The sequence below is a fragment of the Myotis brandtii genome, unplaced genomic scaffold (genome assembly GCF_000412655.1).
Source record: "Myotis brandtii unplaced genomic scaffold, ASM41265v1 scaffold902, whole genome shotgun sequence".
Classification (NCBI taxonomy): domain Eukaryota; kingdom Metazoa; phylum Chordata; class Mammalia; order Chiroptera; family Vespertilionidae; genus Myotis; species Myotis brandtii.
Genome location: NW_005371709.1, coordinates 3,458,966 through 3,477,104, shown reverse-complemented (window position 1 = coordinate 3,477,104; position 18,139 = coordinate 3,458,966). Strand labels below are relative to the sequence as shown.

The window sequence follows — 18,139 nt, the reverse complement described above, 5'->3', positions numbered from 1 at the left end:
AAAACAAAACAAACCATCACCAACAACAGCAAAGAACAGAAAAAGCCCCAGTTAATCTATGAGAGTGCAGCCAGAAAGACCAGGATCTGCAGTGAGAAAATTGTTCTTTTAAGAAAAGGGAGTGAGTGGCTATCCCTCCGCCATGCCCATTCTGCTGCGTGCCTGGGCCCTCTCCGGGGAGCTTCAGTAACAGAGAGCTTCCTCCTGCTGAGCCCTTTCAGTCTGTCACACCCCTGGGGGAGGATAGGGTTGCCAGATTTAGCAAACAAAAATACAGGAAGCCCAGTTAAATTTGAATTTCAGATAAACAGTGAATCGTGCATTTTATCTAGCAATCCTAGGGGGAGACCCTTCTCAGATACAGTCTCTCCCCATCACCGGGACATCTGCGTTTTGGCCTGACCTCAGCCATTAGCAGGCGGTGTGGCCTCAGAGAGTTGGTCCACACTTGGGGAGTGTGGTTTTCCCGTAAGGATGCGGGATAAGTGACTCCTAGGTCCCTGCCAGGCCGAGGGGTCTGTGTGTGATTCCATGTTCTCATGTCACTGCTCCCTTTACTATTTTAATTATAAAATAATACCAGATGCGTCTGGTGTACTTGGTACTAGACAAGCACGTGTCCGTGCATTTGTAGGTACGTGGGATCATTCCCTGACCCGGCTCCTAGGGATTCCGATTCAGTATTCTCCCAGGAATCTGTACTCGGAAATCTCCGCGGCTGATGCCGGTGCGCAGCCTGGGTTAGGGGCCTCTGCCACCAGGAATGCAGCCTCTGTTGTTTTGCATATCCAGTCAGTGTGACGGCTAAAGCCGTGCCTCCCTCCGGCTGCTAGCATACATCACGTCTGCTCACACTAGACAGGAGGCAGGAACCCAGGGCAGACAGCCTCCGACCTGCCCTCGGGCGGCATGACCGTGTGCCCTGCGGTGCACACACTGTCTATGCGTGGCCCGGGGATCCCTTTTTTGGCTTGCTTACCTGGACTGCTAACTACCTGATTCCTCCTTGTGTTGGTAGCCTGGTACCTCCACTCAGAGGCTGCCTCGGCTCCCTGCTAGAGCACCCATAGACACAACTTCCTACCTATTTGTACCTCTAAGAATTTAAACTCATGCCCTCTGGACAGAGGGGGCTTGTGTGCTCTTCCAGATGGCAGCTGACCTGGCTGAGACCCCTTGGTCATACAAAGCCTAAAATCTGCCAGGCCCCCTGGGATCCAGCCAAAGCCTCCGGCTCCGTCTCTTCTGACCCACTCCCAAATCGGACACGAAGTCAGGCTCAGCCTGGCTGTGAAACTCCCCAGCTTAGCTCTCTTCTCTCTCTCCTGCTTCCACCTTAGGCAGCTCTCCCTACAGCAGCTCACTCCCAAGCAGTTCACAGCATAACACGGTGGCCTTTCTGTCCACATGAACATAAGCCAAGGACCAAGCTCTCACCGAGAGCTTAGACTTACAGACCGGAAGCCCACCCTACAGACCACTCTAAACATGAGGACAGCTCCGTGTCGATCTGCTTCTCTGTCTCCACCACGGCTGCCATTCCTGAGGGATTCCTCATGTCCACCCCCCGGGCACCAAAGCCCTTGGTCCTCCTTATGACGTTAATCTTCCCTGGTCACCCACGAGGCAGCTCTCTTCTGGTGACCAATCCCGAGTGGACTGACCTTCTTCTTTATGCCCCCTGCCCACTGCCTCTCACTCAGGGGGCCAAGCTGCCTTTCCATGTATGAGTTTGTGCACGTTCATCTCTCCAAACTACTACATGCTCATTAAAGAAAAATTAGAAAGTAGAGCTAAACCAGGAACAACAACAGAGTAAATACTCCATCATCCTGAAATAACCACTCTGTATAATTTATTTATATTTATAATTCTACTTGATATTCACATTCTAGATCACAGGATGGTTTCTTCCAGTTGAATCCAGCCCACACAGTGATTTAAGCAATTCTGGTCAGGATATCCACTGTTCAGTTTGCCACACTCCGCTCCACGCCTTGTTTTATCATACCAACCATACCAACCCCACTTCACTCTTTTACACCTTATTTCTGAAGGCATCTGAGTTTGCAGCGCCAGCATAATAGACGTAGAAACGTATTTTTTGTTAGAATGGAATCCCACTGCATATTCTATTGTGTCATACCTCTTTTGGTGTAACAATGTAAATGAACACCTTTCTGTATCAAGAAAGGGTCACCTCCAACTTTGTTTTTAATGGCTGGATAGTTTTCCATTGAAAGGGTGAATCATAATTTATTCCGCTAGCCCCTGCTGTTGAACATGTAAATTGTTTTCGATTCTTCCTGCTTCAGTGAGCATCCCTGGAGCTAGAGCTTTGCACACTTCCTTAATTAGTTCTCCAGGACAAATTCCAAGAAGTGGAATTGCCGGGTCAAAGGGCATTCACAGTTTTAAAAGCTTTGAACATGTGTGGCCAAATGGAAGGTTCCGAGTTTTACAATGACACACACCCTCGAGAGCTTCCTGTGACTCCGTCTGGATGGGCCCTCGCGAACATTAACAGCATCACACAGAACATCCGATCGCTCCTCTCCCAAGGCTTTCTTAAGTCAACTCACCCAACAGGGGGGCTTTCCTCCAATAACCATCCCGGACCTCCACGTAATCGTACCAGCACAGGCGGCTTTTAAACAAATCCATGGACGTGAAGTTTAAGACGATCTGTAAAGAGTTACCATAAAGTGAGTTTTGGCAACAAAGCCTGAGGAGCTTTGAAAGCCTCATCTCGCAGACCGGTGTTCTCACGTTACCCCTTAGCATACAGAGCTCTCAGACCACAGTCGGAGTGTCCTCTCAGAAACACACTCACAGGAAACCGCGTGACATTCAATAATAAACCTTAAGCAGGATGGGGGGTAAACAGAGGAGATGGGTCCTTCGGTTCCGTCGGGGGAATACGTCGAGCTTTTGAAGTCACAGGGTGGTTTACAGAAAGCAAGATGCATTAAAGCAGGGCCAGGACGCACTGAGCCTGGGGATGCGGAAGGAGGCAAGGGGTCGATGAAGTTCAGAGATACGAAGAGATCTTATAACATCATCAATCATTCTAAAGGGCCTGGGGTTAGCCCGAGTGCATCTGAGCACCTCCGTGATCAATGTCCCCTCGGCCATGACCTCACTCCTCTGAGGTGTGGTGTGTCTAATAGCCTCCCTACAGTTCGCTCGCTCGCTCGTTCGTTCGTTCCACCTACTGTGTGCCCGTCTGTGCTGGCCTATCGAGACAGAAAGATCAGAAAGACAGGGTTCTTGCCTTTAGGGATCTCAGACAGAGAGGGAAGGGCAGGTGTGTCAAGCCAGTTAGAACAGCATGAATAAATGCTGCAAAGAGAGGAATAGATGGGAAGGGTGCTGAGAAGACCCAAGGAGAGAGAACTGAATTCTGCCCGGTGACCCTGGAGAAGGCTTCTCGGAGGAGGTGGCATTTAAGCTAAGGGAAACAAGGGTCCCGTGGGCCGAGGAATAGGGTGAAAGCATTCTGGTGAGAGGGTGACATGAGCAAAGGCAAGGATGAGCCTGCAGACCTGCACTGCATTGTATGTACACCCAGCCCGGTTCCCTGTGTGTGTGTCTGGAACGAGGACGCAGAGGGGAAAGGAAAAGGAGCGAAGGCTGGGAGGTGGGAATCAGTTGGACTGGAAAGGAAGGTTCCAGTTCTTCTGCGCATCCTGAGGCCATTCCGTGGACGCCCTGTCCCCACCAGTGCAGGAGGTTGGGTGACCCTGCACACAGGCGCTGCTCCCATGAACTGGCCCTGGTCCCTACAACCCTTCCAGCTCAGGGCTCGCACACAGGCGCTGCTCCCATGAACTGGCCCTGGTCCCCACCACAACCCTTCCAGCTCAGGGCTTCGCTGGCAGATGGCCCAGAGTTCAGACTTCCCCGCTCCCATCACCCCCATGGATCCCACCGTGCAGGTTGCTGTGCCTTCTCCTGCACTGAGCAGCCGGGGCTCGTCCAGCCCTGCCCTCACGTGGTCCCGGCCCGTGCTCAGCATGTCCCTGCTCCATCATTTCTCAGGTCTTCTTGCTCTGCAGGGTCCCGCTGAGGGCAGCCCTGCTCCAGCCCCTGCACCTCTGACCTTACTCCTTTTCCCACCTGGGGAACCGTTCTCTCCCTCAGTTCAACTCTCTCTAGCATCTTCATCCTCCCACTTTCATTTATATTCAAACAGCCCCAGTCCCTGGTCTCCAAGTAAACCCCTGGGCTGGAGGGCTGCAGGGCAAAGGTTCCAGGGCCCCGTTGGCCAAATAGAACAGACTGTTAAGTATTGGTCTTTGTTCTCCGTGGGCCCTCTGCTGTGAGCCTCTCCTCTCTGGTTTTGCCGCACTAGCCAGTCCTCTCTCCATGGTCTCTCTTCTCTGCTGGCTCTTGTCTTCTTCACTCCCCATGAAACGGTGAGGCCACCTCAAAACAAAGCACTTCCCGCCCTGGCTGGTTTGGCTCAGTGGATAGAGTGTCGGCCTGTGGACTGAAAGGTCCCAGGTTCAATTCTGGTCAGGGGCACATGCCTGGGTTGTGGGCTCCATTCCCAGGGGGCGGGGATGTGTGCCGGGGGCAGCCGATTAATGGTTCTCTCTCATCATTGATGTTTCTATCTCTCTCTCCCTCTCCCTTCCTCTCTGAAATCAATAAAAATATTTTTTTTTAAAACAAAAACAAAAAAAAACACAAAGCACCTCCCTTCCAGCTTTCCTGTCTGGAGGCGACACCATCGCCCCAATTGCTCAGGTGCAACACCTGGTGTTTTCTCTACTTTTCCCCTATTGTTTATCCCGATGCCGACAGACTTTTCCTTTAAGGTGTCTGTGCCCCCTGCTTGAAGGCAGTCTCCATGCCCCTTGGACAGCTCTTCCTGCATCGCTCCTGCTGGGAGGATTCCTGCACTCCTGCTGCTGTGCCCACCTCCAGTCTGCACAGTAGGGCTTCTAGACCCATCTTGCACTTTTGTCTCATGTTTGCTAGAGCCCTCCTCTGCTCAGAAAACGTCAGTGGCTCCCTCTGTCCCCATCTCATACATTAAAGTCACTGCTTACCTTCCAGAGCCTCCAGTGCCCACCCTAATAGGTGACCTTATCTCTCAATGCGCCCTAATATAGTCACACAAATGGAACCCTCCCCGGGCCCAGCTCAAGAGCCCCTCCCCCTCCCTGAGTCCTTCTCTGACACCCACAGGGACGCGGCCTTTCCCTCTCTGGAACTCTCCCCTCTCCTTCTCACAGTGATCCCGGAGCAGGTGTGCAAAGAGTGTATGGGCAATGCCTCACACCCAGTGTTCAGGTCTCAGGACGAGGAGTGCCTTTGTCCACAAAGCCCTGAGCCCTCCTAGGAAATGAAGAGTCATCACCAGAAAATAGCAGGCCAGCTCCTCTCCTGTGTTGTAGTGTGTGTGTGTGTGTGTGTGTGTGTGTGTGTGTGTGTGAGAGAGAGAGAGAGAGAGAGAGAGAGAGAGAGAGAGAGAGATGTTGCTCTTTGACACTAGACCAGTGGTTCTCAACTCTACTTGCATATAGAATCACCTCAGAAGCTTAAAAAAATATTGGTGCCACCCTGGCAGGTAGTTTAGTGGTTAGAGCATCAGCCCCTGCACAGAAGAGTTTCAGGTTCAATTTCCAGTCAAGGGCACAAACCTTGCAGGATTGCAGGTGCAATCCCTGACCCCTACCTGGGAGTGTGTGGGAGGCAACTGATTGATGTGTCTCTCTCTTATCAATGTACCTCTCCCTCCCTCTCCCTTCTTCCTTTCCCCCCTTCCACTCTCTCTAAAAATCAATGGAAAAAATATCCTCAGGTGACAATTAACCAAAAATAAAATAAAAAACAATACTGGTGCCAAGCAAATGCGCCTCTTTCAATCACATCAGACTCCCTAGGGGTGTGGAGGAGCCTAACTAAATTCTAAGTCTCCTGAAGACAGAAATTGTACCTTCCACTCCCTTCGCATCCCCCTTCAGTGCTTATATCCCAGTGGACTGGCTCGGGAGTGCTTGCTAGCTGGTTGCAATACGGTTCTGTAGCCTTTGTTTTTTAAAATTTCAGAAAGGAAATGTTATTACAAATTCCTCAGTAACACATTCATGATCTGAATGAATGGGATAATTATTCAGGCTAATTACTTTAAGTATGTTAGTGAGCCATAAAGACCATAGGGGAAGAGGTGATGAACAGGAGGTGATAATGCGAATCAATCAAGTTTGCTAATTACCAGCAGCTCTGGGGAAGGCTGGGTGAAGCAGAAATTGAAATAATCAGTGCAGGAATCTCAATGATATGTATTCTCCCTGCCCCCAGTTAGCAATAATAATTAAGGCTGGGCGAAATCTTACACAGTTCACACACATCACAGAGCCTCTGCTAGCAGGGGCAATTCAACAATTTGGGGATTACAAGACCCCTTCCTCCTTCTCCTCCTCCTTCCTGCCTCCCTCCCGCTGCTGCCCCCGCAGGCACAGGGATGGCACATCCACCCAAGGTGGACAGGTCTCGAGTTTCTCAGGCTCAACAGGACAACCACAATGTCTTAATGCTTAGAGCCAGAGGAAGGGTGTGTGCATGTGAGCGTGAGCGTGAGAGTGTGTGTGTGTGTGTGTGTGTGTGTGAATGCATGTTCAAATGTCTTAGCCTGTCCCTTTTGTGGAATAATATAGAAAGATGGGTAAGCATCCTGGCTCTCAGAGCCTGGGCTCAACTCTCAACTCTGCGACAAACTGAGTAGCCTTGGGCAGGGCCATTCCCTCACCTGCAAAATGAGTGTGGTAACAGCACCTTTCACATGAACTAGTGAGGATTAAACAAGAGACTCTACATAATATGCTAAAAACAGTACACAGAAAATGCTGCCAATCATGCCTAGCCATTATTTCTCTCTAGTTTTCACACTATGTTTAAAGTGACATTTCAATGAACATCTTTTAACGTTATGAATTTGAAATACTTGTAAGTTGGCTATGGGCACCTGAAAAATTCCAAGACCTCTCACTGCACCCCCAGCTGCAGGTTTTTCTCTCGGCCACTCGTCTATCCACATGTTCATTCAACAAAATACTTATTGTGTGACTCTGTACCATGGGTTATGTTGGGTGCTGGGTTATGTTGGGTGTTGGGCTACGTTAGGTGCTGGAGGTGAACAATCTCTGTCCTCGATGAGTTTAGAAGGGGGCAGCCCAATAAACCAGCATTATGATTTGTGAGACAAGCTACGACAGGTATGACAGAGCAAACATTTCCAAGATAACATTTCCAAGAAAACATTTCCGTTTTGAGATAACTTGAACTGTAGAGAGGTGTCATGTAGAAAACTTGTTTCGAACTGTGGAGGCCCAGTCCTCATTTCTATATCTTACTGTGAATTTGGGTAATTTATAAAAGGTCTGAGCCTCAGATTGCATGTCCATATAGTGGGTATATGGAAATGCACATTGCAGTAGGGTCATGAACATACCCTCTTGGACAAGGGCAAAAGTGGCCCCTGCCCTGGGCTTAGCTCTCAAGAGGCATGGTCTTCAGAGCTAAAGGAACATGCCCACCTAGAACTTGCCCAGCTTCTAGACCTCACACCAGGAGCCCAGAATCCCGGGATTCCCTGTCCAAATAGCCCCTGAGTCTACTTCCAGGACATGCAAGGACCTCTGCCCTGGATCCATCCTTCCGGGGGAAGACAGCACACCTGGGCAGTCCACTTCCACTGCAGGGGCAGCCAAGCAATGGCTATTTGCAAGGCAGGACTGAAGGGTGCTCTGACATGTGGGCTGACGGGTCACCCTGGGTGCTCCTGAGATGGGACTGGGGCTGGGAGGAGGAGAGGGCAGCTGTGGGTTGGTGTCTAGCTCTCCCCATATTGCCACCTGCCAGAGCAGCACTTTGAGACATTCTCAATTGGCTCCTCACCTTCCAGGGCATTCTGACGGTGCACTTATCAAGGTAAAAGGATAGGACCTACTTTGTTTTACACACTGTGGGCTTGATTTATGCCTCTTATGGACATTTAGTGTATAGGCTTCCATCTGTATGAGGGAGGCTGGCTGAAAAGTCCAGAAGGAAATAACATTAGGCAAGCTAGCACTGCGCCTGGTGCACAGTGGGTGCCCCCAGCATAACAGCTGTTATTACTCCTGTTAATAATAACTCCTCACACGTCACCCAACTCAAAGGCTGTTAGGTCATTTCCTGAGGTTCCTACCTTTTCCCCTGGAGTGACCGATATCCTCCAGACGCAGTGGGAATAAGAAGGGTAGCCGTTTGGAAAGCCAGGTGCAGAGAAGTTCCCCGTTGTGTCCTGCAGAGTCTCCCCACATGCTGCACAAGCAAAAGGACCAACAGGATTCAGGCCCTCACACACACACACACTCTCCGCCTCAGAGCGCCCTCTACAGGGCTGCCGAGCAGACACACCCCTTTACTAGCCACAGCCTTCAGAACGCATTGGCGAGAAGTGTGCCAGGCCCACTGGCATCTTCCCGGCTAATAAAAGTGAAAATAGAGTCTGGGCACCAAAAAGGAACACCCCAGGAATACCTCTGAGGCTCTCAGGATTGAGTATGCCTAGAGCTGGGTTTGAATCTCAGCTCTCCAGCAGGATGTGTGGTGGTGGCCTTAGTTTTCTTATCTGTTAAATGGGTGTGGCCTGCCTGAAAGGTTAATGAACTCATCTGCATTAAATGAACTGGATCAGCTCGATGCTTGGCACATGGTGAGTGCTCCCCACACAGCAGCCTTGCAATTACCAATAACAATGTCTGTGGCAGAAAGGATATGAAAGCCCAAGTAGATAACACAAAAAGAAAAAAAGCTTTGAAACTCCTATCAGCTATTAGCTTCAACCTTGCCTCTTCTTTTCCTGCTTCCCACCTCTAAATGAGCTACCAAGCAGTCAAGAAAACAGGAAAAAAAAAAATGACCAGAGGCCCGGGAAGTAGGAACACTCTACAAGAGGCCATCCTGGTCTTGAATGTTTCAGGGTTGCTGGGCCATGAGTCTAAAGCAGCCGTGGGCAAACTATGGCCCGCGGGCCGGATCCGGCCCGTTTGAAATGAATAAAACTAAAAAAAAAAAAGACCGTACCCTTTTATGTAATGATGTTTACTTTGAATTTATATTAGTTCACACAAACACCCCATCCATGCTTTTGTTCCGGCCCTCCGGTCCAGTTTAAGAACCCATTGTGGCCCTCGAGTCAAAAAGTTTGCCCACCCCTGGTCTAAAGCCTAGTCCTTATGTATGTGAAAGTATTTCCCTAATTTGTCCTCATACCTGGATGAGGAAGCTTGGACGCTGCAGGTTTCATATTCCCCTGACTCCCCGGGGGCTCAGACCCCAAAGACATAGCCACTGGGTTGCTGGGGGCCCCTGCTCGTATGGGGCCACCCCCAAAACGTGGGAAAGAAGCTCCTCCTGCACATTTTCCTGAGTGCAATTCAGACGCTGCACAGCAACCGCCCTCGCTTTCAGCTACTACTTGAAACTCCTGGGAGCTGCCGTCTTTGGAGCTGCAGGAAGGGGTGGCTGGAGGGCGGCCCATCCTCACCTCAGGAAGTCCTGGATAGCGGGGCTTCAATATCATGTTACCGAACAACTGCCAGGCATCACGAGGATTATGCCTGGCAGTCACCACCCCCGAGGGCTCTATGGAAATTATTTCAGAATAATCATCAACATTCTGCGGGAACAGATACGTTACTGTATGGCTCCACGGTATTTACCAGCTGCCTCGAATCCTTTTGGGAAGTAAGAGGCATATACATTATAACTAAATAAATACGATGGCATTTCCCAGGGAATGCTATAAGGTTTCTCTTTCAATCCAGCAGGGATACATGATATGTGTGTCCTGTACTGCAGCCTTAATGCACCCCCAGATGACTAATAGCTGGCTGAACATATTTCCTAGAGGTTCATGATGGAGTAAAGCCCCCATGACCCCGCTGCTTAGGGCGATGTGATAACCCAGATATTCTAGGATGGCCCCTATTTCAAATATTCTGTCCCATGATCAACTGTGTGCCTGGTCTTAGGGGTTGAAAAAGGTTACTGGACCTGTTGGTAATGGAGTTTCCTTTTTCCACCCCCAAAGCTGCAATGCATTGTCCCATCAGTGGTAAAAACGTGGCTGTGGTAGCCAATGCTTTGCATTCAAGTTCAGCAGTTTAAAGGGGTTGATGTGAGGTCACCCCCCCCACCCAAGGCAGCAGGGGATTTGATGATGCTGAAGTCAAGGAGACAAAAGGCAAACAAGAGGGCAAGTTCAAGGGGAGCAGGCTTCTGAACTGGCAGAGAAGTGGGCATCTGCTCAGAACCCAGTGTACTGCCCAGACTTCAATGGCAGACTGGGGGACCACTGGCCAGCACCCTGGTCGGCTAGAAGAGCCCCAAGACCACATCAATGACCTCATTTACAGCACTGAGGCCCCTCCACCTCCCAGGGTTTGGGGAGCTGACTCCCTCCTTCCAAAGCATTCTCCTTCATGCTCGGTCTTCCTGCAACACCATTGCCTCTTGTTTTGCCAAAACATACCCTTTACTCCCATAGAAAGGAGAGGCGCCTTTGCCGTTACGGGGCGCACTGTGGTTCTATGATGCCTCCTTCCTCTTCTGAACATCAGGCTTTGCCAGAGCTCTGCAGCGTCCCACAAGTTAAGCTGTGGGCTCCAGGCCTACTCTTCACCTCGCTGCGGGCAACCACCTCACCATCTGGGCTTTCTATACCACCCCACACCTCCTAACAGCAGCACATTAGGAATCACAGCTGCCAGAGGTCGTCCCTCCACGTTCCCCAAGTTGTTTTCCCAGCCAAGGAGAATGTTTGCAAAGGGCAGTGGAGTCGTGCTTTGGGGACGCTCTGGGGGCCCTGGGACTCTCAGGGCTCAGTTACCTGGGCACTTGTACAGCTTCCTGGCTTGAGCGATGTCTCCCTGACTGAGCCGCACGCGCTGGCCAATGGTTGGCCTGACGCCACTGTCGTCTCGGCGGGGGAGGATGGTGTCTAAGAAAACCCCTCTGCAGGAGGGACAGAAAGCGAGAGAAGGAGAAAGAAAAGTCAGGGCTGTCAGGGACCGCGCTGGGATTTACAGTCTTCATTTCCTTGCCCATAACCCCATCGACATTCCTCCTCCCTGCGCAGCTCTTGTGCTGGCATTTGAGCATCCCATCTCATCAGCTGCCTGCTCCCTTTCCAATGGGAAAATGACTCTGCCAAGTTTAAAAATATGCCCTAGCCCAGTGGCCTAAGGGCTTCCCTTACTGATGTTTATTGAGCATTTCCACCAAGCGCTTTACAGGTTCAGGCCCCAGGGCCACCACGCTGCAAAACTGCAGGGAGCACCATTCAGAGAGATGACGATGTGAGCAGTGCCCCCTGGAGCTGTGCAATGGGCAGTGCTGAGCACAGACAAGTCTTGGAGAGGCTGCAGAGAGCTCATGGGAACCTGTACAATGTGAGACTGCCAGGGGCTGGTCAGGAAGTGCTAGATGAGCTGGTAAAAATGGGGACTGGAATTTGGGGACTCGCTGGCAAGAGGGGTAATCAGATAGAAAGTGAGATGAATGAATGCAGAGAACTAAGGGTACTCAAGAGAGCCCAGGCCTAGAGATTTCTATGCAAGCCCTGGCTCTGCCACCCGAGTGAGCTCGGACAAGTCCCTTCCTCTCTATGAGCCTCAGTTTACTTCTCTGAACAATAAGAGATTGGCCTATCAGTGATGGCGAACCTTTTGAGCTCAGCATGTCAGCATTTTGAAAAACCCTAACTTAACTCTGATGCCGTGTCACATATAGAAATTTTTTGATATTTGCAACCATAGTAAAACAAAGACTTATATTTTTGATATTTATTTTATATATTTAAATGCCATTTAACAAAGAAAAATCAACCAAAAAAATGAGTTCGCGTGTCACCTCTGACACTTGTGTCATAGGTTCGCCATCACTGGCCTAGATGGTCTCAGCCATTCCTTTTAACATTAATGTCTTCTTCTACTCCCATGGAAATAAAGTCTAAAATGACCAAAACAGACAAGTGGATGCCAGGATACCAGGATGCCCAGCTGAGTACAGGCCCTATGCACACCTTCATGCTTTGGGCATGGTGTACCCCCTGCCTGAGCCCTCCCCCTCCCCACCCTATCCCATCCCCACCCCAGCACATCCTGAGCCGCCAGCAAGGTGGTGGGTTCTGGAAGTTGTTTACAACAAGAGACATCCTCTGTGTAAACCACTGTAGTAATGCCTCCCCCCCTTTTATGTAGGACAACTCTTAGCATTGGCATTCTGCTAAACTAAGAAAGGGTTTGGCAGATGCCTTAGGGCCGTGGTTGGCAAACTGTGGCTCGTGAGCCACATGCGGCTCTTTGGCCCCTTGAGTGTGGCTCTTCCTAAGCCTTAGGAGTACAGCCACGAACTGACTCTTCTGTACATACAAATACAGCAGTAAGGGGAACCAATACGGCCTGCCTTAAAATCAGGACTGTGGCTTACAACAGGGAGGAACAGTGTATCAGAGGGAAATTCAACATTCTCCTGAATTCCGGGCGTGCTAAAAAATTTGGCTCTCAAAAGAAATTTCAATCATTGTACTATTGATATTTGGCTCTGTTGACTAATGAGTTTGCCAACCACTGCCTTAGGGAATAAAACTGTCCTCTCAGAATTCTCCAAACAAAGACAACACTGTACCAGAGAACTGTCTCCTTATCTCCTGGACCCTCGCCCCACAAGTCCTCCAAAGACACCACTACCCACAGCCCCGGTCCAACCAAGGGGAGGGAGGGAGCTGCAATAAACTCAAGGGAATAAAGTTGGAAGAAGACAGCTCAGTCGTCAAGACACATGAAGACTGGGTTTCCCATCAGCAGGAATAGCATTTGCCTCCCAGATGAGTAAATGTTCTATGGACCATTTTCTGCTCTTTTACAGGGGACATGTGAGCAGAAGTAATGACAGGGAGTTAAGGAGTGGGAAACTTTTGACAAAAAGTGGGCAGGAAAGTCCACCAGTAAGGATGCCATTGATAAACATCCCACTGAACAAAGGAGCTTTCTGAAGATCCATGCAGAAAACTGCAAGCAAGGCAAGGCAGGCATCTACTTGCTGTGAAATAGATTTGCCAGAACCACTGTGAACGCTGGGGCAGAGGTGAGAAGGTAGTTGTGGCTGACTGTTAAAATAATGAATTATGCCTCCCGATAGCCACATCCCTTTGCAACGTGAAGTTGCCACTCCCCATATTTAGAGGTAGTATCTATGTTTCCATCACTTGAAACTGGGCCGGCTCTGACACTTGCTCCAGCCAATAAAATGTGACAGAAGTGATGTCATACGGGTTCTGCCAGCTTGTCCTTAAGGAACTCTAAGCTCCCATGGAGTGGAAAGGCCAGAAGCCTCTCGGAGGATCAGAGATCAGAGTGAAGGATGCTTGGGTGTTGGGCCCTGGGTGGCCAGCAGGTTTGGGAAATGGAGCCGGGACCAGTTGGGCCACATCACATCAGCCCCAGGGGCTGCAGGCTGCCAAGTGGAGACAAAGCACTGATTTCATGAGGGAACCAGTGTCAAGTTGATCCAAGTGAGAAAGAAGCTGGTCACTTGGGTCTTGTTTCTGTAGCTGTCATAACTCTTTGTGTTGCTTTATAATTTATCTATTATTTATTATTATATATTTATCCTCGCACAGATGGGTGAAGGATGGACAGATATGGCCTCATTCATTGCCATATGGAAATCTGAGGCTTCCTCCGCCTGGTTTGGAAACTGAGGTTTTGAGGGACCTCCTCTGGGGGCAGGGAGCACCTCTATATACAGAATAGTGGGATGGCCTAGACGCCAGGGCAGTATTGAAAATATTTAGCACCTGGTTCAGCACAGCACTAACTCATCAAAACAGATCCTGCCAACGCCTCCCGTAAATAACGGGTCCGGATGCACTTGGGGATCTCAGCTACCATTGTGTGTGACCACCAGCCAGGAGACCTGGATCTTTGTTCTCACGCCAACCCCAGCGACCTGCGTGCCCTCGAGCTGGCTGGAGCCTCACCTTCTTCACCTCTGAAATGAAGCCATGATTTAGCACCCTCCCTGCTCTGACATGGTCTAGCTTCCAGTAGACCTAGCCTCCTCAAGGAGAACTGGGAAACACCACTGTGCCTACTTCAAGGTCAGGCTTTAGAGCAGCGGTCGCCAACCTTTCGGACCTCACGGACCACCAGGGGTCCACGGACCACCGGTTGGTGGCTGCTGCTTTAGAAGACCCCCCGACCCACTGGAAATGTGACACAGAGCCTCTCGGTTATGAGGGCAGCCAGCCTCTCGATAATGTCCCTTTTCCAGTTTGCTGCTTGTGACACTAGGCATGATGGAACACCCACTTCACAATGGGATTCAGTCTTATTAGCAGGAGCCTGATTAGATTATATTTCACTGCAGCCCAGAGGCCACTGTATTTCAAGGACAGACACACCAACCGTGCGAGGAGCATGCGGAGACCCGCTCTCTGCAGACCTCCAGGAATCCGACCCAAGCCTGCGGCAGGCACAATAAAACAGACGAGGCGAAGCATAGGTTCCGACCTTGAGAAGGTGTTCCGGGCGTAGTGCATGATGCTGTCAAAGTCGTACGTCTCTCCGAGAGAGCTCACTTCCCCAGCTTCCATTTTTAAGAAATTATACTCCTGACCTGTGACACAACACTCTGTTAAGGCCTTTGAAAAGCAAGGCAGGCACCTGAAAGGAGGCAGAGGGGGGAAGGGGGGCCCATAGCGACTTCCGAAAGCTCTGTCAGCCCGAGCAGTCAAATAACCATCTTGGTGGTGGTTCTTGTAGCTGCTTTTAAGATTGGAAATTTGAAACTTAGAATAAGCCCTACATCCTCCCAACCCCACTACCCAACACCTCTCCCCAAATGCCACTCCAAACTCTTACACTAAGTTTGCAGACAGGTTAGTTATCAACCTGATTGGGGTGGGAGGGGGGACTCTGCTCTTGCTACTGAAGGAACAAAAGAAAACAAGTCAGAGTTCAGTTCAATCCCAAACAGTTCACGATTCAGACTCTCGAACACATTTTTCAAGCAACCATATTCTTCAACCAGATACTTTCACAGTTAATGTGAACTTCTATATAAAATTATTTAACACGAGAAGGTATTTTTTTTTTTAATCTAGACACTTTATCTGCCTTGGGGCAGAATGTTTCTGGGCAGAAATATTATTTTTATTTGTACTCATGTCCCAATTGTATTTCAGTTTCAAAAGGATGGGTTGCCTAAGTCAGCAAAAATGACTCTTATAAAAGCAACCAGAACTCTTTTTTTGGCTTAGCTTTGATTCAGCAACAGTGTTGTGGTCGGTTCTGTTCCTTTTAGGAAACGGAATTAGATTTCATTGACATTTACAACATGGAAAGTCATTTTGCTTCTGCTCTAACCTACAAGCTATAATAGGTGACCTCCCAGGAAAGGCTACGCAGGGACAGTGACAGGCTGGTGGCAAAAGCTTGCATAGTGGAGTCCCTGCCTTAGTATTTAGAAATGAGCTCTGGTCAGCTCCCAGCAAACCCTCTCTCCTTCACTCCTGCCTGACCCCAGGGATGCTACCTTCCTGGCCTTTAACTCCCAGACTCCACACAGGCGCCTTACCTGGCTGGATGTTTTCTCTGATGATGGTGACATGCTGATCTCTGTCTGGCCGGGTGTGTTCATGCCAGAACCCAACCACATGGCCCAGCTCGTGAACCACAATGCCAAACTTGTCACAGTTTTTCCCAATGGATATGGCTTGTGGGCCTCCTCCTCGGCGCCCAACATAGGAGCAACAGCTGGACAGTGCAGAAATACCCAAATCAGCAGGTCAGGGAACAGCGAGGGTGTAATGTGTGCGTGTGCGGTGTCTAAAAGAAACACAATTTCAGAGCTGAACGTTCTCTCATTGTGCAACTTTCCTCCCAATACAGAAATAACCTCCAAAAGTTCTTGACCTTTCTGGTGCTCATGGATCCTCTTGAAAATTCATGGCCTCTCTCCCTGGAATAAAGCACATACACTCCCCCACCCTTCCACTCTGAGTCTTGGCTGGACCATCACTGATGATGAGGAAAAGAGATGGGAAAGGAGGCAGCTGCATTTCTGTAAAGATGCATCTTGGTACTGTTATCAGAAGAGCCTTAGGGATGACTCTCCTTCTGGTCACAATTATTTTTTCAAGTAATATTTATCATTATTCCTAACATAGAAAGGTATAAAACAAAAAATTAAAATAGCCATTACCTCACCATGCAGATTATATATATACTAGAGGCCTGGTGCATGGATTCATGTACTGGTGGGGTCCCTCGGCCTGGCCTGCAGGGATCAGGCTGAAACCGGCTCTCTGACATCCCCCGAGGAGTCCCAGATTGCGAGAGGGTGCAGGGCAGGCCGAGCGACCCCACCAGTGCACGATCAGGGCTGGGGAGGGACCGAGGGAGGGCTCCAGGGCATGTCCAGCCTGTCTCGCCCAGTCCTGATCAGCTGGACCCCAGCAGCAAGCTAACCTACTGGTCAGAGCATCTGCCCCCTGGTGGTCAGTGCACATCATAGCAACCGGTCGAACGTTAGAACAAATGGTCGGACACTTAGCATATTAGGCTTTTATTAAATAGGATATATATATAGTAAGTCAAAGATCTATCCTTGATATATATTCCTTTGCTACATTGGCTACTTTTTAAAAACAAAACCCCTTATCCTAGCTGGTGTGGCTCAGTGGATAGAGCATCAGTCTGCGGACTGAGGGGTCTCGGGTTCGATTCCAGTCAAGGATGCATGCCCGGGTTGTGGGCTTGATCCCCAGTGGGGGTTGTGCAGGAGGCAGCCGATCAGTGATTCTCTCTCATCATTGATGTTTCTCTCTCTTCCTCTCTCCCTTCCTCTCTGAAATCATTAAAAAATATTTAAAAAAAAACAAGAACAACAAAAAATGCATGTTGAATTGTGCAGATGATGCTTCTTTAGTGTCTACTGGGATATGAATATGGCTTCTTTCCTTTGCCCTATCAATATGGTGAATCATGAAAACAGGTTTCCCAATGTTGAACTAGCCTTGCATTCCTTAGATACACCTTCTTGGCAGCCCACTCTTCTATTGTCATACTGCTGTATACTTTGTGCTCACATTTTAGTTAGGATTTGGCATGGCCATTTTTGTCAGATGAGTCTATAATTTTCTCTTTTTAGGTACTATCTTTGTCACTTTTGGGTAGCAATGCTTTGATAGTTCCTTAAAAGTAATTTGGAAAGAACTGTTCTTCTTTTTCTATGCTCCAAAAAGCTTAAATAGTACCAGAATAATCTGTTTCTTGAAGGTTTCAAAGAATTCATCTGTAAAATTCTACATTTGGTGCTTTGAGGGAGTGTTTCCCCTCAATTTTTCAATTTCTTTCTAACTTACTCTTTGAGAGAGAGATAGAGACGGAGAGGGAGAGGGAGAGGGAGGGAGAGAGAGAGAGAGAGAGAGAGAGAGAGAGAGAGTTGTTGTTCTAATTATTTACACACCCATGGTTGATTCCTGTATGTGCCCTGACTGAGGATTGAACCTGCAACCGTGGCATATGGGGATGATGCTCTAACCAACTGAATTACTCAACCAGAATTAGCCATATCTCTTTAATGTTGAACTAGGGCCAGTGGTCAGCAAACTCATTAGTCAACAGAGCCAAATATCAACAGTACAATGATTGAAATTTCTTTTGAGAGCCAAATTTTTTAAACTTAAACTATATAGGTAGGTACATTGTTATTAACTTAATTAGGGTACTCCTAAGGCTTAGGAAGAGCCACACTCAAGGGGCCAAAGAGCCGCATGTGGCTCGAGAGCCGCAGTTTGCCGACCACTCATTATCTAGACATCTTGTAATTTTAATCCTGATTTCTTTATGATTTAAGAGTTGAGGGGGGGTGATCTTTAATTTACCAGGTAATGCAGGGGAGTTTATTTTATTTTTTGTTATTATGTTACTATTTCCAGTACCATTGCTTTGCAATCCTATCTAATAATAGACAAACATGGTAATTGACCATACCTTCACTATGCTTCCCATTGGCTAATCAGGGCAATATGCAAATTAACTGCCAACAAAGATGGCAGTTAACCGCCAACAAA

General features: G+C 49.0%; 1 protein-coding gene across 1 annotated transcript in view; it reads right to left on the bottom strand.

Annotated features, from left to right (window-relative positions):
- The window catches only part of TLL2 (tolloid-like 2), a gene marked incomplete at its 5' end in the record, with an annotated part of 97,848 nt that overhangs the window by 27,520 nt on the left and 52,189 nt on the right, over positions 1 to 18,139 (bottom strand). The window contains 5 exons of the mRNA XM_005885466.2: positions 2,583 to 2,685; positions 8,201 to 8,316; positions 10,889 to 11,013; positions 14,574 to 14,679; positions 15,640 to 15,818. Of these exons, the coding sequence (XP_005885528.1) occupies positions 2,583 to 2,685; positions 8,201 to 8,316; positions 10,889 to 11,013; positions 14,574 to 14,679; positions 15,640 to 15,818 (629 nt within the window). The remainder of the gene's footprint in view (positions 1 to 2,582; positions 2,686 to 8,200; positions 8,317 to 10,888; positions 11,014 to 14,573; positions 14,680 to 15,639; positions 15,819 to 18,139) is intronic.